This window comes from Furipterus horrens, unplaced genomic scaffold (genome assembly GCF_987537825.1).
Source record: "Furipterus horrens unplaced genomic scaffold, mFurHor1.1.pri manual_scaffold_12, whole genome shotgun sequence".
Classification (NCBI taxonomy): domain Eukaryota; kingdom Metazoa; phylum Chordata; class Mammalia; order Chiroptera; family Furipteridae; genus Furipterus; species Furipterus horrens.
In genome coordinates, this window is record NW_028327182.1 from 18895051 (window position 1) to 18916203 (window position 21153).

General features: G+C 40.1%; 1 protein-coding gene and 1 pseudogene across 1 annotated transcript; both read left to right on the top strand.

The window, feature by feature from the left end:
• Positions 1 to 2267: 2267 nt before the first annotated feature.
• Positions 2268 to 20891, top strand: FBXL3 (F-box and leucine rich repeat protein 3). The gene is made up of 5 exons (XM_090258477.1): positions 2268 to 2549; positions 7055 to 7403; positions 9979 to 10101; positions 13178 to 13349; positions 20170 to 20891. Exons 2-5 carry the CDS (start codon positions 7056 to 7058, stop codon positions 20811 to 20813), a joined length of 1287 nt encoding a protein of 428 aa, XP_090114603.1. The 5' UTR covers positions 2268 to 2549; position 7055; the 3' UTR covers positions 20814 to 20891.
• LOC149995920 (U6 spliceosomal RNA) lies at positions 11410 to 11501 on the top strand (annotated as a pseudogene).
• Positions 20892 to 21153: the final 262 nt, after the last annotated feature.

The window sequence follows — 21153 nt, forward strand, 5'->3', positions numbered from 1 at the left end:
AAGAACTTCATGTGTCTTTCTCACAGTTAAGATCTGTGATTCATCTGTCAGCTTGAAAGGCAGGAAATCTGTCAAAAGGGGGCACCTGTCATGCCTATTTTCCTGGGGCTCCATTGGAACCAGGCCCAGCCAGCAACCACCACCTCTACTACTGGGCAGAACTGCCCACGGTTAATGGCAGGTATGGAGGTGCCATCCCCACCCCAACTCCAGACACAGGACACAAGTGAGACCAAATTCCATGACTGCCTTTCAGTTAGAAGGAAAAATCATTTGACACCCAAGGAGGAGCTTTTCCAGGTCAAGTCTGCAGTGGTAAGGAGTTTTGGTTGCAACAAAAGAAAACATTCAAAATAACTTCAGCAAACAAGGAAAAAACACAGTTGCTGTGACACCTCCAGGCCTTGGGAACAAAGGAGAACCAGGGCTGGGACCTCTGGTTCCTACCCTTCTGTAGGGCCTTTCTGCATCTGTTTTGCTGTTCTGCTTTCTCATCACAGAGCACCTCATTCTGCTTTCCAGACCACGTGGCAGAGAATGACCACCTGTCGCTCCTGGGTTACAAATTCAAGCACTCAGGGAAGTAATAAACCTGAGTAAATGTTGGTTTGTTTTTTATTTTATCACATGCATTGGCAATACTAAACAGGGTCAGTAATAAAATATTTCTCCCCTGCTGGACTGAACTACTTCATAACCACCCTTCCCACTCCACCCCCCCCCCCCACCCCACAACGGCTAAAAGTAAATAAGTACTGACTGGTTTAAAAAAATAAGTACAAGTTTCTGTTTTTTAAAATGGTGAAATAAAATCTTTAACAGAAGGAGAGGGAGCATTTGATACGTAAAGTGTGCCACGATCCTTGTCTTCTTTAGGGAGGGGATAGCCTATAATAAGAAATTAAAAAGGGACTGTAGTTGGAGCAGAAAGTTTTAATGTAAGATATACTCCTTATGTTTGATGATTTAATGTGTTTTGCAGATCCTTTGCTTTAAATAAATGGACCTGCATTTGATTTGCTTCTCTTCCTTTAATAATTATCAGCGCCAGTCTTAAAACTTATTGCCCTCCATTATCCAGTCACTGAAGGATCTAAAAAAACGTTGCAAAAACAAATACAATCACATTATGCGGCGGGGACTTTGCTCAGTTTGACTTGATGATGAGATAGGTCCCAAAAGGCCACCCTGTCATTGTCCCACAATGAATCTGAATGTAAATTTACATACATAGCCTCCTTGCTCAATTTGGCGGGGCAGTGGAAGAGGGGGTACCCTGGGCATCACTGTCTTCCAGCCACTCACACGTGGGACAAATGGTTGAGAAGACACCTTTAAGATGGAAAATACTTTCTTTTTCATTTTGAGGGCGGCGCCATGATTCAAGTTATGATTTTGCACCTAAGGACATTCTAACTTTGAAGAAAATCCAGTATCCCAAAATCCAAACTATTTAAACAAGTTAAGTAGGTAGCAGTTACAAAAATGCCTCCATTTACAAAAGGCTTCAGCCGAGGGTTTCTTCTAAAGAACCATTTTCTACTCCTTTACACCTTCCTTATGGGGTTGCAGAACGTTATTTACAAATTTGAGGAGTCTAAATCCACTTTACAAAGGTTTTTAAAAAGTAGTAACTCGCCTCTAACCCCACCGTTAACACTGTCACCATTCTGGCGTATTTCCATGCAGTCGTTAACTACACCTTGTGTACACAAGGTGTTGTATTTTCGGAGCCCGTACTGGCTCCCGGGTTCCGCGGCCGCAGCAGGCGTGGCCACCCGAGGCCGCGCCCCGCCGCGCGGGGGTGTGTCAGCTGCCCACACGTCTTGTTTATGCCTCTGCCCTCGAACGGAGCACAGGCTCCAGGGACAGACACTCCCTGGTTTCCTCTCTCTGCTCCACCTCCCTAAACTTTGCAGTTTCGACCGCGGATAGACTCTTTGGCATCTACCTATCTCCACCCCTTCCAGTTCGGCTTGAAAACGAGAAATCCCTAAAAGAAGTAGCGACGTCTCAGGAAAGAAGGCAGCCGACTGACGCTCTAAAAGCGGAAGACGAAGCCCCCAGCTGCGCGGGCAGCACGCACTCGTGCGTGGGCGTAGCCCACTCCCGCCCTCCCCGCCCTCGGCGAGCGCACCGCCCAGACACGCGCCCGCCCCTCGGGCGGGGACGCGCCAGTGAAAGCGCGCGGCCGTCAGCCCCCGGCGCCATTTTGGAGTCAGTGTTTGGGCCGACGCGCAGGGACCTACGCGGCGGCAGTAGCTCGCTGAGGAGAGTCTCTTACTGCACCGAGGCTACCGGGAGAAGGACGCGGACGGCGCGGGACCGAGACGGAAGGCTTCTCCTTGGGCAGCCAGAGTCGCAAAGGTGGAGCCGCATTGGCGCTCGCCGCGGGACCAGCGTCTCGGATGCGGGCGGAGCGCGGGGGGCCGAGTCGGCGGGAGCCCGAAGCGCGGGGCCCCGGGGGCCTCATGTGAGAACCGCGGAACGAGCCGCCGCCGTCCCCGGAGCCCGGGGTGGTGTGTGGGGGAAGCCGCCCCCAGCAGCAGGTAACGGCGGAGAGCCAGAGCCGGAGCTCCGCTGCGACAGTGGGGCCAGGGAGGGTCTGCCGACAACGGTGGGCGGCCGGGCGGGCCTGGTATCGGCGCCGGGTCCCGGGCGCTCGACACCGGACCCTCGGGAGCGCCGGGCGGGGCTGGGGGCGCGGCACCCAGACCTTGGAGCCTGCTGGGGGCGTTGCCCCTCTTTCCTGCTTTCAAAACATGTCAACAGGGCGTGGTGCGTTCTGCTGGGGCCGCGTGCAGCCACCCCGCAACTCCGCCGCGCCCGCTGCCTGGCTTTATTGCCCTGGCAGGCGTTGGTGACAGGCACCGTGCGGCTCGCGCCGGGCCGAGCTCGCAGCTTGAGAAATAAGGGGCCCCGGGGTGGGGCGCATGGGCAATGTCAGGAAAAGCCAATCCTTGGCGGGGGGGAAGGGGCGCCCGGCCGCGTCGCCCAGTGGCAAACTTGGCTAACTTGGGACGAGCGGCTTCGCTGCTGCCCGGGGCGCGAGCAGCCGCTTTAGGTGGGGCTGCAGACTGGGGCCGGGGGCAGCCCGTTAGATGACCGGCCTGCATCTCCGAGCTAAGACGGGAGGTGACTATTCCTTTCTTGCTCATGGTGTTCAATCGAATGGACCGGATCCTTTTTTTTTACCCCCCTACCATCCTTGAAATATCTGTAAAAAAGGCCATCGAGTCCCAGTTCTCTACAAATGACCACTAGGCAGATTTTCACCACCCCGCTTTTCCTCCCGTCTCGTACCGAGAGTCGCTCTCTTTCCACGGGCTTATTCTTGCATTCCAGCCAAAGAATTCGTGCTAATTGATAGTTGTCAACGCAGAACATCAGTGGGAAGGAACTGGGGTGCCAGAACGAGCTTTTTAGAGCCCAGTACAAAGGAGCTTTGGAAAGAGCCACAAGCCCGGTGCTCCCAAAGCGCCCAATTGAAGGAGGGAGGCAGAGCCAGGGGTTCCCGCCGGCCCTGCATCTGATGAGCACGCGGGACTGCGCCTCGCAGAGGGTGTGGAAATGCTGCTCTTCTGCCGCTCGCTGTGCTGCGAACGAGTCTCTGCTCATTAATGTGCTTCTTAGGACTCTGAGGCCCCACCGAATGCTCTGGCGGCCTAAGTTGCTTTCATTCTTTGGGGCTCGGAGAAGTTGCAGCTCGCCCGGAACTGCTGGGGTCCGGAGGAGCCCTGGTGTTGGCGCTCTCCAGAGTCTCTCTGACATGGATCGGCCAGCTCCCATCCCTGCCCCTCTGTTCAAATACAAGAGGTGTTTCCGTGGCACTGAAACTAGGAGTTAGTCCTTTGATGTAGATTCTTTGCAGATGGGTGGATGCTTTGCATTAACCTTCGATACAGCAGAGCTTCATGAGCTGGTAGATTTAATACGATACTTTTGAAAGTAATTTACATTTTTGCATTAATAGGTTATCTGGGAAATAAGTTGATACTTAAAAATGTTATGTGCCCACTGTGTTCTGGAGACCATTTTTATTGGCCTTCGAGGTTTTTTTCTATTTCTAAACATACTATAATTCTGACATATTACAGTCATATTAGTCATTACATATGACAAATTACAGATTTTGTTTGGCTAGCTATAAACCAGTGAGTGCTTCAAATATACTTTGGTGGTCATACAGTCATGCCTAGATGAAGAGATTCTACTCCTCAGTGTTGCATACTTATTTTTAATATGTCAGCTCTTCTCTCCCCTCAGCTTGGAAAGATATTAAAATATACTTTATTTAAAACAGGGTTGTAATAGACAAAAAATAAAATAGTATCTATTGTTAGACTCGGTAAACCAGAGATAATTGCGTGAATGAGACTGTCATTTTATTTTTGTTTATATGTCCATATACTCCAAGGTGAATCATTTCATCCTGAAGTTGAATAGTTCTGGTTTTAGAAGACTTTTCTCCAGAAACAGGCGATCAGCATTCTATAATAGGGAGTAGAAATTATAAAGATGTCTTCATTCTTTTCTGAATCTGTATTTCAAAATTCTGAAGAGTTTTAGATAGCCAGAAGAGAAATTACAAGCCCTAGGTAGCAAACTCTTTGTTCTTTGACCCAAATTTTATATGCTAAAATTAAAGTAAGCCTTCAAGGATAAGTTAAAGCAGAAAAATGGGTCATAATGACAGTGTTATTTCAGCCTCTAGTAGGACATTATTATTGGGAGAGATTTTTTTTTTATGTTAAAGGTTACATTGTAGTTTATACTACCTTTTCTCTAAACATACTTTAAAATATGCATTCTTAGGTTCACACTAAGTTTCAGTCTTCCATAAAGCGACGCTCTTGCCGTCCCCTCTGTTTTCTGGTTTCTCCCTTCCCCTCCCCTTGCTCAAAAGAATAGACATCATTTCCTTCACTTAACTCTCATGGCTGGAAGTAGGAGCGATGAGGAAAAGGCAGCTTACTGCACATGTTCTGAGACCTCCTGGGTTTATTTTAATGCCACAATGACCAAGGGCCTCTGCCATCCTGTGTCCCTCCAGCCCCCAATTCTTTTTCACAAATTTTGCTAGCTCCTGGATAGAGAGAGAATCTGCAAAGACATTCAGTTAAGATTCATGATTTGCCCCTCCTCCATCCCACACACGAATCAGAAATTCCTACATGGTAGTTTGCCAAGAAGAGAGTTGGAGCCAGGCACAAGCCATCCTCTTCAAAAGCTGTGACTCCAAATCCAAACCACCAGACTGCTCTCTAGAGACAAAAGGAACGTATTGCAGGCTCTGAACTAAATAGGGGTACTGTTAAGTGTCCAAAGCTACCTCATTTAGTTTAGAGCCTGCAATATTTAATTTCTACAAAAAAAAAGCAACATAAAATCTTTTAAAAATCTGATTACATTGTAATTCATTGACATTAAAATAAATGTAAAATACAGAGAAGCGTATTGGCACACAAAAATATTCACCTGTAATCCCACTGCTAATATAATATCCCACTCACTATTATAGTTAGTTACTATATTTATGGGGTGACTCTACTTCCAGTGTGTTTCTCATATGTAAATGTGTGTTCTTGCACTCCCCCCACAAAAACAGGATCATTTTTCCTATTGTCATGTACTTTAATGTCTTTAATACTGGATTGCTTTACTGTAACCGAGTTCAACAATCTATCTCCTTTCAAAAGTCCTAGTACTACTAAATTCCTCGCAAGAACCCTATGTGCTATTATCTTTGTTTTATAAACTGAAGCACAGGGAGGTTTAGTAATTTGTTCAAAGCTACATAACCAGTGAGAAGTAGATCCCAGACTCAAACGTGAGGAGCTTGATTCCAAGAGCCACACTACTATTTTGTAACAAAGAGACCATTTTTAAAGAAATAAAAGGAATGAAAGTAATAGAGATATCTGTAATCAACACATACTTACCGTTCAGAAATACAGTTTGGGGAAGACATTTCAACAGTAAGCGGTGTGTTGAAAGAAAAAACCACATTCCAGGCCAAACAATACTTAGGAATGAGTTCGAACATTTTTAGCAGAGTGGATCTGATGGTGACACATAGGTAACACGTATCACAGACTGTTCAATGTGAAAAGATCCCTTGGCTACTTAATTCAGGTTCTCTCTAGAGGTTACTGGGATCCTGGTCTGCCTTGAATTCGAGAATTCAATACAGTGATCCCTCACTTATCACTGGTATTACATTCTAGACAGCCCCCCCCACCCCCCGCCGCTGCAATAGGTGAAAATCTGCGAAGTAGGAATCCTATATTTATTTTAGTATTTACTGTACAATACCACAAAATCCCACGATATAGTGAAAAATCCGCGATAAATAATTAAATATAATATTTTTTTAAATCCTACGATACAGTGAGGCTGCGATAAGTGAAGTGGGATATAGAGAGGGACTACTGTACTATATAGCAGGTGTCCTTAGGTGTCATAAGAAACCTTTAAAGTGTCAGTGTAGATTTTCTTTAAGTTGACTACAACTTTTAAAATGTAAGTACTTGGTGCCCTGGTTGAGTAGCTCACTTGATTAGAGCATTGTCCTGATTCACCAAGGTTGCAGGTTCGATCCCCTGTCAGGGGGCATACAAGAATCAGCCAGTGAATGCATAAATAAATAGAACAACAGCTCGCTCTCTCTCTCTCTCTCTCTCTCTCTCTCTCTCTCTTCCCCTCCCCCATACCTCCTTCCTTTCTCTTTCTAACATCAACAAATACATTTTTTTAAAAATATATAAGTTCTTGGTTTAGTTTCAAAATCATGATAAACTTTTCCCCAAGTAGTACAGTATAAATATAAATGTTTAAACACCTGTATAGGACTTCTATAATGGCAGTTGGTCTCCACTGGTGTTTTCTCATTATATTTTATTTTTATATGCTCTTGTAATTACTGGTCCAGTTCTTTCTGCTTGTTTGTGTTTATAAATACATATATACACATCTCAGTGACAGAAGAATGAATTTTGGATTTATTTCTGTTCAGAAATTAAGTATGAAAAAAATGATGCATTTTTCTAAATAGGATGAAACGAGGAGGAAGAGATAGTGACCACAGTTCTTCAGAAGAAGATACTGCAGAAGAATCCAAGAAACTGAGGACTTCAGATGAGTATTCTCAGGCTTGTGATTGGGGTAATCTCCTTCAGGACATTATTCTCCAAGTATTTAAGTATTTGCCTCTTCTTGACCGGGCTCATGCTTCACAAGTTTGCCGCAACTGGAACCAGGTATTTCACATGCCTGACTTGTGGAGATGTTTTGAATTTGAACTGAATCAGCCAGCTACATCTTATTTGAAAGCTACACATCCAGAGCTGATCAAACAGATTATTAAAAGACATTCAAACCATCTACAATATGTCAGCTTCAAGGTAAACTTTAAATCTTTCTTTTAAAAAACAAGTCAGATTTAGTGGCCGTTGTATTCTAAATCAACACATCTTCCCATACCTTTGAAATACTGGTTTTTAGAGTAAGTGCTTAAACATTTAGAATTATCATCTCTAATACCTTAGAAGCTGTGACAAATAATTATATTTGATCTTAATTACTCCATTTTATTGTAATTATTAATAATTTCTTAAGAGCAGAAGCAATCACTAAATAGCATAAATCATTGACCAGAGCTGTCAGTCACATTGAATTATTGCAAACAATTTGAGGAAAAAGAAAAATTTTTTAATGTGGATATTATGATTGACTTACACTTGTTATTTCTGTCTAGTAGGGACTAAGTTTGCTTATTGATGACTGTGATATGAAGTCTTCAAAGAAAAGGGAAATACAGAAATTTTATGTAAAAGTTTTTCATGAATATATTTTAGAAATAGAAGAAGATAAATGGAAGAATGCCAGAAAGAACTGTTTGTTTCTTTTCATTGCTGGAAGGGGCATTGAATTCATGCAGTAATGATACAAATGAAGGGGGAGTGGCTTTTTGAGAGGTACAGAATAGTTTAAGGAGTCACAGTGGTTTGTATGAGTATAGAGGTTTGTAATGTTTTGTTTGGAGGATGACTAATGGACTGTGGCCATGTTTACTAAATTTGTTACACTGATAATTATTGTTAAAAAGTAACACCTGAATACCTGATGTAACTCTGCGTAGCATCTATTAAACAGGTAAAGTTAAACCTAGATAAAACGGTGATTCTTAACCCAGAGTTCCTCACCAACACTAAAGTCTTGTCTGCTCCCGAGAATGTCATTCCTTCTCTGGTGGAGATGGCAGGCTTATTCAACCCTATGTGTCCAAGGAGGAGGAGAAACCTGTGATGGGAATGGTTGGGAATATTATGGCCTTCTTTCCAGAAAAATGCATAAAGTCTCTTAGGCCACTGAGGGTGGGGTTGCTCAGGTTAGCAAATAAAAATAGAGGTACATCTGAATTCATAAAACTGGCAAATACATTTTCGTGTAAATATGTCCCTTGCATTATTTGGAACATACTTAATACTTATTCATGATACCTTGTATGTTACCTGGCAACCCTAACTGGGAGAAAAAGAATGTGGGAATGGTAGGAGGATCAAAGAAACAAAAACCAGGAACTTCCCGTGTGTTGTCCCTCCCCCGCCTCCTCCTCCAGAAAACTCAAGAACTTTCCTTTAGTTTGTCATCTTTGAGTTGTCTAACGAGTGTTATAGTGTAAATCCTGTGAAAAGTTGAGTATAATATGTTATAGGTCACAAGGCCACTTCCATCCTGTGGATTGGCTGGGTCAGTGTCATCTTTTACAGCCCTGTGAGCTGTGTCCAACTTGTATAACCTGTTCAAAACCACATGTCCTAGAAGTTTAAACATTTTTATTATTTTATTGTTCATTTTGCTGAGGGAATATTTCTGATTTGCAGAAAGGGCTACATCACATTATTTTTCTGAGCTCTCCTGATAATATTTGTGTTTAATTCACCACTGACTGCAGCCAAGGAGGAATATAGTCAGTTATTAGTGTTAAACAGTGGTTCTCAAACTTTGTGTCCATCAGGACCACCAAGAGTGCTTGTTGAGATAAAAATTTCTGGGTTCCACACCCTAAGTTTCTGATTTTGATGACCTGGGCTGAGCATGAGAATTTGCATTTCTAACAAGTTTCCAGGTGATGCTGCTGGTCCAGGAACTACACTTTGTGAACCACTGGTGTAGAGAAACTTAGCCAGCGGATGTTATAAACAGCTCTGAACCTTTAATATAAATCAGTGCAACAGTTTTACAACCAGCTCTTCAGAACATTTTGGGGTTAAGGTAATGTACATCAGTGTGGAATTAAAGAAATGATATTACTTTTAACTACTCCTGTTTAAGATGCTTTTTGTCTTAGGGAACAAGTTCCTTTTTGGAAAAAAAAGAGCCCTTGAGGGGTTTTTAGCACATTATGTTTCTCCCAAGATGCTTCTCTGCAGAAGAGTGTAAAGGAGCAGCTACTTCTCTTTGTTTCAGGTTTTCATGCTTGACTGGTTGGAGGCCCTCATTTTACTTTACATTCATTTTTCATGGTCATTAATGATGAATCCCTGGTTGTGATTTACTTGAACCTTCTGAGTACATACTTGTTCAGTTTCTTGTGTCTTACAACATATACCATAGACACTATTTATATGTCCAGTTGGATCCACTACAAGATATATAATTGATTTTTAAAGATAAATTTGTTCATTTCATTAGGTTATGTAGTCAGTTTAGAATAAATCAACTTAAAGCCAAATTCTTTCAACATTAAATATATATCATAATAAAGGTTAAGTCTTGACTGTTCCCTTTATAATTTTTCAGGGTGACTCAGGAAAGGCTGGTGTTATATGTGATGGTAGATGATTGGAAAAATCAATATCAATTCTTTAAATTATAATGCAGTAGACTAAAAACTAGTTACTGCTTATGTAAAGTTAAGATATGCACAGAGTAATGTAAATATATCCGTGGGTAAATGCTATTTTCTTTTCTAAGGTGGACAGCAGCAAAGAATCCGCTGAAGCAGCTTGTGATATATTATCGCAGCTTGTGAACTGCTCTTTAAAAACACTGGGACTTATTTCAACTGCTCGGCCAAGTTTTATGGATTTACCAAAGGTATCTTGCTCTGTGTGTGTGTTGTTTTTATTAGCTGTTATTGAAAAATGCACTGAATTCCTCCCAGTTTCTTGTACTGAAAATAAGAAGTGTAAGAAAAGTAGTAGAATGATGGAAAAACAAATACTATATAGAACATTAATAGGGTTTTTTTTAAGCTTTCCCTTTTTTATCCTTGTGCTTCTTCATGAGTCAGGTTGAACAGTGAATGAATTTGCAGAGAATTCTATAGGAAGTCCTAAAAGAGACGCAATCAAACTGAGGAACAAGTGTCTCAGACAAAAAGACATGTACATGTATCTTCTTGGACTTTCAGAGCAGAGTGGTGAAATTAAAATCAAAGAAAAAAGATTTCTTCTTAAGCAAAGTTAATATCGGTACAGCTTGGATTAATTTACAGATTTTATTGATTTCTGTTTATGTTCTGAGATGATCCTACATGTAATTAGAAATAGTCTCTAATAATTATTCTGTTATAACTATAAGAAGGGTGCATTTTTTTAGAAAGACAACTAATAAAGGCCCTTGAGTAGGTTAGCTAATGTTTAGTAGGTTAGTATCCAACAATAATTTGAAAGATTTTTTTCAGAGCACCCCATAAACTAAAATGTAAACATCCCTTTAAAACATTTAGCAGTTTAATTTACTAGGATGAATCAGGAAGAAGTTGTACTAACTTGAGTGTGTATTATAACCCAGGTGGTTTAATGGAATATCAGTAACAAATATATCACCAGTTAATTTCACAGTCTTATTTGATTTTAAAAAGATTCATTGCATATATACATTTGAGAGAAAATGTTTCTTTCCTCATATGTAAAATGAGGGAAATAAGCAAGAGAATCTCTATTCATTTCAGCATTTTAAGATTCTAAGTACATGAATTAGATCACTATAGTTCTCAAACTTAATGTACATAAAAATCATCTGAGGAACTTCTGAACTTTGGATTACTATTCCTGTTTCAAATGTTCCCTTCCTGAGAGCAATCTAGTCCTCAGATGATTCAAGGACCTCACTCTGAGAAGCACTCAGTAGCACCTTGTTCAATCATCATGTGGGAAATGAAATGTTCCTAATCAATTTTTTTTTTTATGTACATGCCATAGTTAAAAAACAAAGACACATGGCATATATGTAAAATACACCATATTAAAAGGTATGTTGAACATGATTTCCTTTTTTTTATTGCTCAGGGTTATCATTGTGCAATAGTACTAGTACTGTAGTACTAGTACTACATGTAGTAGGTTTGTGTTTGGGAATTACTGATGTACCTAGGACTGCTTCTTATTAAATGGGCCCAAGGTCCTCACTTTGGCAGCACATACACTAAAATTGTGTTGATACAGAGAAGATTAGCATGGCCTCTGCAAATTTGTGAAGCGTTCCATATTTTTTATCATAGAAATGTACACTTGAAGCCTATATGACCCTATTAGCCAATGTCATCTCAATAAATTTAATAAAATAAATGGGCCTAGGATGCTTATACTGTTCTTTTTTTTTATTTTTTTTCCTGTTACAGCTTTTGTAGTGATTGAAATAGGGTGTTGCTTTATTTTGGAAGTCCTGAGAGAATCGAACAGAACATGGAAGAAGTGTTTGAGCAGAGCTAAATCTGAGGGAAATGGGAAAATGAAGGCAGTGATGCAGTCATGAGTACACTGATGAAATGGGGGTGTACGGGATATAATTGAATCTGATATGAAAATAGTAGGAGGAAAGTGTTAACACTTAAATAGTGAAACAGTTACTTCACTAGAATGTAAGTAGTAAACCAGTTATTTAATTGCAGTACAGAAAAAGAATCCCCATGCATTCGAAAATTCAGGCCCTCAGCATATGAGGATTTCCAACTGTTGATAGAATATAACTGACTCATGAAGAACACTGATTTGGGCAACAGGGTCCACTTTCATGAAATTTGAGGTTTTTCAATTAAAAAAAAATCCACATGTAAGTGGACCTGCACAGACAAACCCATGTTGTTCAGTGGCTGACTGTACTTTCTTGGCTATTAGCCTGCCCTCTTCCCTTTTCACTGCTGTAGTAAATTTATAAAGCTAAGTGGAGGGTCGGCTTGGACTTTGTATTGGCCTCTCTTTCCTGACTCTCCTGGATTCTTTTTCCGTTGGTTATGGCTTCATAGTTCTTTTTAATTCCTGTGTCCCTGTGGTGGTTCCTTTAGTTCAGATTCTGTATCTGATAACTTAGTATATGTATAATAAATGGATTGATATTAATTGGTACATTTGTGGAAAAGCATTAAAATAAAATAGGCTTGAAAATATTATAGATACTTTAACATATTTAAAGGAGTTTTAAATTTGAAATTTTATTTAGGTATCATATTGATTAGAATCAAATTTTGTATGGGCTTCTATATTCCAAATGAGTCTTTCATAGCTTCTGAGTTGACTGTTACTGTAAATTTTAATTATTATGCTAATAGTTACCAGTTATTTTTCTAATCCTCACCTGAGAATGTGTATGTGTGTATGTATGTATGTGTACATATTTCAATTGATTTTAGAGAGAGAGGAAGGGGGAGAGAGAAACATCGATAAGTTGCCTCCCTAACATGCTCTAAATGGGGATGGAACCCCCATAACCCAGGTATGTTCCCTGACTGGGAATCAAACCCGCAGCCTTTTGCTGTACGGGACGAAGCTCAGATCAACGGAGCCACCCAGCCAGGGCCGTTATTACTATTTTAATGGTCATTACTATCAGGCCAAAAAATAATACAGTTTAGTGTGGTATAAGAGACTGGAGTAGACTTTCCAAATAAGGTGATGTGAAGTGTCTGAGAGTTACTACCCTGGATTCCAGAATTCTCTCTCTACTTATCATTGATTGTTGTGATACAGAGACACTCATCCTGAGGCTTGAAGTCTTTTTTTTTTTTTTTCCTCCCAAAGGTAAAAAGGCACTTCAACGCAGTGAAGGGGATGCTATCCCTAAAAGTTATGAAATAATATCACTAGGGTTGAAGTGAAACGTGTTACTATGACAACCCCCTCAATTCTTATTTGTAGGAAGTGAAACAAGTTTAATTTTTCTTGCTTTTCAGTCTCACTTCATCTCTGCGCTGACCGTTGTGTTTGTAAACTCCAAGTCCTTGTCCTCGCTTAAGATAGACGACACCCCAGTAGATGACCCATCCCTCAAAGTGCTAGTGGCCAACAACAGTGACACGCTCAAGCTGCTGAAAATGAGCAGCTGTCCTCACGTGTCTCCGGCAGGTATGTTGTGTTTTTGCCATGTGACATTTCAGTAAAATGTATTGATGTGTCTATCAAATTAAGAAAAACTGTGATCACTAATCTTGAAGGTGGATTAATATTATTTCATCACTTACATAAAAGTGTTTGATGTCATAATACAATAAAATAAATTCTGTAGCATTGACACTTCCAACTTATTTTCTAATCTTATTTGGAAATTTGTGTCCACCCTGTGCTAGAAAATAGATAAATTAAAAAATAAAAGTAGAGGACAAGGTGAGGCCTGCCTAAGGTTTCCCTTATAGGTAAAATAGACCTTTCTCTAATTGTAGTTGAGCTAGCAGGTAGGTTTTGAGTCAGTGTGATCTCGTAACTGCTTTCCTCTGACTATGTAGAGGAGGGAGAGCTGTACTGAAGTTGTTGCCTCACGTTTTGCAAGGTCATGCTTTTCCTAAGTTGAGTTTTGGAGCTAAGAGTTCCTTCAGAAGGGGGAATAGCATTATGAAATCTCTTTCCAACTCCTTATATTGAACTTAAACATTCAACATTATTCAGTTTGATATCATTTAAATGTCAGATGGTTTGTATTGTAAAGTATAAACCTGTACTCATGTTACTCCGATGCTTCACCCCTGACTCAACCTCTTACTATTGAATTTCCTCCCAATCTTTTGGCTCGTTGTTTGGGAAACCTGGTTTTAAGGGACAGCATTAGATCCTTGAACTCTTTACAGAACATTTCCCACCTTCTTGCAATGAATCCCTCTTGGTGGAAATTACTTGCTCATTCTCTCCTGTCTTCCCACGCTGAGGGTCTTGCTGATGAGAACAGCTAGGTCTCTTCCAGTACAGTGGGCCCTCCATTTCCATGGGTTCCGCATCCATGGATTCCACCAACCGTGGATTGAAAATACTCAGAAACAAAAAATACGATGTTGTTGATATGTACTATGTAGTTAGGCCTGTGATGGTTGCGTCTTGTACTGAACATGTACAGACTTTTTTATGTTCCTGTCATTACTCCCTAAACAATACTTACTCCCTAAATGATAATAACTACTTAAGAGCTGTTAGATTGTATTAAGTATTAAAAGTGGATACAATTTAAAGTACATGGGAGCATGTGCATAAGTTGTAAGCAAATACTGTACATTTTATATAAGGAACTTGAGCATTTGTGGATTTTGGTTTCTGCACGAGAGAGTGGGGCTGGATGGGGTTGTGTGTGTGTCCTGGAACCAGTCACCCACGGACTCTGAGGGATGTTCATATTTTCCTAGCTTCTGCCACTTCTAGATTATACTAAAGATGATAATGTGAATTAAGAGTGGGCTTTGGCATTATTTCTTATGTAACCTTGATTACATTTTACTCTCTACTGTGTAGGTCTGCTGTGAGAGTAAGGTTCATACTTCTTAGCTTCATAGTGTGCAAGGTCCTCTGTACCCTGGGCTCCACCTTTCTCCTTAATCATGTTTGCTGCTCACTCACATGCGTCTTTTAGCTGAACTCCAGGTAACCCCGGGTCTCTATATCTGCGTGTCATCAGTACACTGCACCTTGTGGAATACCTTTTTTTCCCATTTCATCTAGAAAACTCCAGCTCAGCTTCCAAAATTCAGCTCAGGTATTCTGGTTTTATTCCTGTTTCCTCCTCCTCTCTTGTTTAGATACCATATTGTTTCCATAGCACTGCGAACAGAACTTGTAGCACTCACCACGCTGTTTGAGAGCCTTTGGGTCTCTGGTTTCTCTGTGAGACCGAGCTCATTGTTCTTCTTATCCCCGTACATCCCATGTTCGTTTATTTTTACTAAATATACGCATCAGTTCTGATGGAGTATAAGTTTGGTTTGACTTAATGCCTCTTGGATTAGTTTAGGAAGGGAAGGGAGGAAAGAAGCACTTGTAATACTTTTTAATGCAAGAGTATAACCATAAAGGACTTTAATTTAAATTTTTTGTGTATTTTCTATTGTGCTTTCTTCACTGAACATCTTATCAAACTTTTTTACCATTTCATATAGTCCTTATAATTGTCTATTATTGGACCTCTAGGGACCAAGATTTATGTCTTGGCTCTTTGCTATCATACTCTTGATTTTTCTCCTTCCTCCCTGATTGTTCCTACTCTGTTTTTTGTTTGTTTGTTTTGCTGGTTTTTCTTTTCATTCCTTAAATTTTGATGTTTCACTGTGTTATGTATTGGGTCCTTTTTTTAACTGTGTATGTTCTGGGCTCTGTCATCACCTGTGGCTTCACTTACATTCTGTATGTTAATACCTCCTACTTTGGGTGTCTCTGGAACTCTGGAGCTATGTATTGAGCTGCCAGTGGCCCAGTGCCTCTAGAATGTCTCATGGGTACTTCAGACAAATGAACTTCCTTTTCCCCCATCCAGCTCTCTTGCTTTCCCCTTTTTCCTGTCTCATTGAATGGCGCCATTCATCCAGTTGTCAGGGACCTGATAGACACTGTCAGTTCCTCCCACCCTTACTTCCTGCTTTCCTTTTGGTCAGGGAGGTCTGGTGACTCCATCACTGAAATACACCTTGAATCTCTGATGCTGTAGAATGAATGAATGAATGTGTTATTCCCCCCTCCTCCCCAATTCTTGCATTGAAGCCCTCATCCCCAATGTGATGGTGTTTATAGGAGGACTGGGAGAAAATTAAGTCATGAGAGTGAAGTCCTTCTAACATTAGTGTCCTTATAAGAAGGAACAGAAGAAATATGCTCTCTCTTTCCACCATGTGAAGACAGTGAGAAGGTGGCCAGCTGCAAGTAAGGAGAGTTCTGGCCTCACCCAAACCCGACCATTCTGGCACCATCTTGGATTTCTAGCTTCTGGAACTGTTAAGAAATAGATGTTTATTTTTTTAAGCCACCCAGTTCTGTAAGGAGCCCAAACTAAGACTACCTGTGTTCATTTCCACTCTTACTGCTCTAGGCCAGGCCCCACGTTTGTGCCGTGCCCTCAGCTGATTTCCTGACCTGCAGCCTTGCTATTCTCTAATCTGATCCATGCTACAACCAGAGTAATATTTCTAAAATATAAAATCTGAATTTTTTTCTCCAGTTTTCTTTCAAAACTTACTGTGCTTGGGATAAGATCCAAACTTCCTACTGAGGCTGGCAAAACGCCTGACTGTTGGGCTTCATTTTTTAAGATAGTCACTTGGATATTGTGTGTTGAGCTTCCATTAGTTTTTAGAATGCTTATGTTTTCTTCCAGTTTGGATCTTCACACAGGAAATACCATTCACTTTCCTCCTTCACTCACCTTTTGCCCTCGCTTGATCATTTTAAGTCTGTAGTTCTCACTGTTAGTTCTGGAAAACCTTCCCTGATTCCCTTGTTATGACTCATACAGTATTCATGTTTAATTATCTGCTTGCCTTTTATTAGGATAAGGATGTTTTGTTCCTGTTTTATTGTTACCATCCTGGCACCAGTACTATATAAGACACTCATTAAATATCAGCTGAACTAATAAACATTTAGTTACTTAGTCTTCTGTCTTGTTGGTGAGCCAATATTTGCCTTATAGTTCTTTTAAGATTGCACACTTGTTTCCACATTTCTGCTATGGCACATAGCAGTTGGCTTCTGTTAGTTTCTTCATTAGGACAAATTATTAAGAAGTGGAAGAGCTAAGTTAAAATATCCAGATCGTTTTTATGATTCTTGCTGTGTTTTATTTTTCCAAATGAGTTATATGAATTTATAATACCCCCAAACAATGGACTCCTGTGCCAGTTTTGTAACAGTTTTATCGACATATAGTTCATATACCATCCAGTTTACAATATATCGGCTTTTAGTATATTGACAAAGTAGGGCATCCATCACTACAATCAATTTTAGAACATTTTTATTATTCCCCAAATAAACCACATACGTCTTTGCTGTTACCCTCCAGAACCCTCATGCTAACCAGCCCTAGGCAGCTGCTAATCATTGTACTTTCTATCTCTGTAATGTGTGTCTTCAGGACATTTCGTACAAGTGGAATCATACTGTATGTGGTCCTTTGTGACTGGTTTCTTTCACTTAGTGTGATGTTTTCAGAGTTCATCCATGTTGTAGCGTGTATCACTATTATATTTCATTTTATTATCAATAATATACCATTGTATGGATATGCCACATTTATCTTTGGATCAGTTGGTGAATATCTGGGTTGTTTCCACCTTATAACTTTGCTGCTATGAAAATTCATGAACAAGTTGTTGTATGGACATATGGTTGGAATTGCTAAATCATAGTAACTCTGTTTAACCATATGAGGAACTGCCATACTGTTTTCCAAAGCAGCTGTACCATTTCACATTTCCGCTAGTGGTGTATGAAGGCTCCAGCTTTTCCACATCCTCATCAACACTCCTTATCTGTCTTTTTGATTATAGCTATCTTAGAGGTTGTGAACAGGTACCTCATTGTGGTTTTGATTTGTAGTTTTTTGATGACTCAGATGTCTTTTCATGTGCTTTTTGACCATTTGTGTATCTTCTTTGGAGAGACGCCTATTCAGATTCTTTTTCTGTGGTTTAATTAAGTTATTTTCTTTTTGTTATTGAGTTGTAACAGTTTCCAGTTTTATCTTTACTACTTTGTGTTAAGTATTTAAACATTGGTAACTATGTATTAGTTTTCTGTTACTGCACAGCTAACAACTACAGATTTTGCAGCCAACACCCATAGTACCACAGTTCCCTAAGTCAGAGTTAATAGCATGGCTCAGCTGGCTTCTCTGCTTGGCTGTAGGAGCTCTGAAGCTCTCTGATTCACCCTTCTGCAACCAGCCAGAGAAAACTCAGTTTTTAAAGGTGTTATGCGATTACATTAGGACCACCTGCATAATCTTTTAAAGCCAACTGTGCTATTATATAATACAACATAGTCATGGGTGTGGTATCTTATCACATTCACAGGTTCCAGGGATTAGGGTGCAGAATCTTGGGGGCCTGAAGTGTTATTTTTTTACAATTGTGGACGCTGAGATAAATCCGCTAGTAACGAATGGAGGACTGTGGCTTGCTCTGACCAACAGTGGAGAGCAGGAAGCCTCATCGTCCTTTTATTCAGATTTCAAAAGTTACTAGAACAGGGGATGTGACATTCCAGCCAACAATAGGAGAATTTTACACGTGAAAGAATTCTTACAAAGTATCATTAATATGTAAAATACAGCCAGGGTAACTCCTGGTTTAGCTAGCACCTATCAGGGAAGCAAAGCAGACCCACTAATCCTCAATGCCAGCTCCATTTTAAGATTTTATTAAGAAGGAGGCAGATGGAGTACATACACAACAGAACTCGCTGTTCCCAGGATTCCATGACCCAGTGGCCTTAACAGCCTAGAGCCGAAGGCGGAGACAAGATTAGCTCATCTCCTGAGTCATGGGACGACACCTGGGCGGAGGAGCATGAGAATGCCCCTTCCCAGAGATCTGTGTTCCTGCAACAGGGGCCACTTCTAGAATTAATGCCTGCCACACTGTTCTACTAGTTTTTGAATGAAAGCCCCCAACTTTCTTTTAGTTGCATCTTTGGTTACCATTTCCCACACCTTTGTTTCCTTTATATATCAGGCTTGGTGAGATTGCAAAGAATGAAAATGTGCCCAAGTTACCTTGGGTGGTCAGGGTGGAACAGATACTTGGCAGTGGCTGAGCGGTGAAGCACAGACGTCTTTGAGTCTTTTATTCCCTCTCCTGGTGATTCTTTTACACTGACTCTGTTGCTTGTATTCTCCTCCCACTACTATAAAGCCTTCAGCTTATTGGTGGCCTCAGTATTGTCACTTCTTACGCAGTAGTTATGTTCATGAACTTAAGAGTCACTCATCACTTAGTCTGTTTGAATTCCAGTTGTGCTTTTTAGCTAGCTGCCTCAACTTCAAAATAGAATACTTACCTTTGTAAACTTTTTTGAGTATTTGTAGTATAACATATCTAGTACTTGAGATATCATTGTTGTACAATAAATAGTAGATAGTATGTCCTTTGTTGCTAAACACAAAATGGAAATGGTTTGAATGGGTCACTTATCAAGTAGTATATTCAGGGTGTGTCTTACTAGGCCACTTTGGAGATCAGATGTTGACCTTTGGTAAATCATCTGCTACTAGGCGCTAGGGCAGTTTTGAAACATAGTGCCCTAAGCATTGGAACCATTGGAGGAACTGCTTTGGGGGGGGTGTTTGAGCTGAAGTCATAATATACATTTCCATTAATGTGAATTGGGTAAATTACCTTTGATAAAAATGACAAACTTATTATATACTATTAGCAGTTAAACTCTGCTAATTTGATGGAAATCCTTTTTTATTTTTCAAATGTTTTATTTAGTTACATCATATTTTATATGGTTTATACCTTTATTTTATTAAGATTAGGTCTTGAATTCCAAAAAGTGTCTTTTGGCCTTTGTTGCAGTGATTGTATAATTTTTTGCTTAACCTATAAGTTGGTAATCAGGTTTTTAAAAACATGGTACTATATTACTGGGATAAGCTTAATTTAGTGATTATATCATTTTAAATGATATGTAGTTAGTAATTTATTTTTCTGAGTTTATAAGTGAGCTTTATTTCTTTTTAAGGTATCCGATTTAAATTGGTCTCAGTTTCTTATAGACAAAATTAGTAACAAATTTTTAAGTATTTGTGACTTACCTCCTGTTAGTTCCACCATACAACTACATTTTAAATTACATAGCTTTGTGTAAGGGAAATATGGTAATATTTTATTGTGGGACATGTACTTCATTAAATTTTTGAACAGATGGTGAATTTGTACAGAAATATGTAAATATAGGTTTCTTTTCTCCCAAGGTATCCTTTGTGTGGCAGATCAATGTCATGGCTTACGTGAACTGGCCTTGAATTACCACTTGTTAAGTGATGAATTGCTGCTTGCTTTATCTTCTGAAAAACATGTTCGATTAGAACATTTGCGCATTGATGTCGTCAGTGAGAATCCTGGACAGACACACTTCCATACTATTCAGAAGAGCAGCTGGGATGCTTTCATCAGACATTCACCCAAAGTGAACTTAGTGATGTATTTTTTTTTATATGAAGAAGAATTTGATCCATTCTTTCGGTATGAAACACCTGCTACCCATCTTTACTTTGGGAGATCAGTAAGCAAAGATGTGCTTGGCCGTGTGGGAATGACATGCCCTAGACTAGTGGAACTAGTAGTGTGTGCTAATGGATTACGGCCTCTTGATGAAGAGTTAATTCGAATTGCAGAACGTTGCAAAAATTTGTCAGCTATTGGACTAGGGGAATGCGAAGTCTCCTGTAGTGCCTTTGTTGAGTTTGTGAAGATGTGTGGTGGCCGCCTGTCGCAGTTATCCATTATGGAGGAAGTATTAATTCCTGACCAGAAGTATAGCTTGGAGCAGATTCATTGGGAGGTGTCCAAGCATCTTGGTAGGGTGTGGTTTCCAGACATGATGCCCACGTGGTAAAGACCAGAGATGTAAGGAATGATGAACAGCATCTTCACTTTAAGCATATTGTATTATAATAAAAATTTATTTCCTGTAGTTCTGATGTAATTCTATTTTGTGGCACAGAAATTTAATATCTTCATTGAGTACATAGTATTGTTTATTGGAAGACCAGTGGATCACTTTTGGTTAGAAAATGTCATCTATTTCTTTAGCCTAATAGTAGCCATATTGCAGAAAAATTTTTTAAATGTTCAAATTTGAAAATAATAACCTGTTATAAAGATTAAATATTTTACAGTTTGAAGGAACAAGAAGTGAGTTCTAATAGGTTTTCCAAAACGTCGTCTATGCATTT

Coding starts and splice junctions, on each gene's coding strand:
- FBXL3 (XM_090258477.1), top strand. CDS start 7,056: ATGAAACGAGGAGGAAGAGATAGTGACCACAGTTCTTCAGAAGAAGAT. Junction 7,404..9,978: donor TACAATATGTCAGCTTCAAG/GTAAACTTTAAA, acceptor TTCTTTTCTAAG/GTGGACAGCAGCAAAGAATC. Junction 10,102..13,177: donor GTTTTATGGATTTACCAAAG/GTATCTTGCTCT, acceptor CTTGCTTTTCAG/TCTCACTTCATCTCTGCGCT.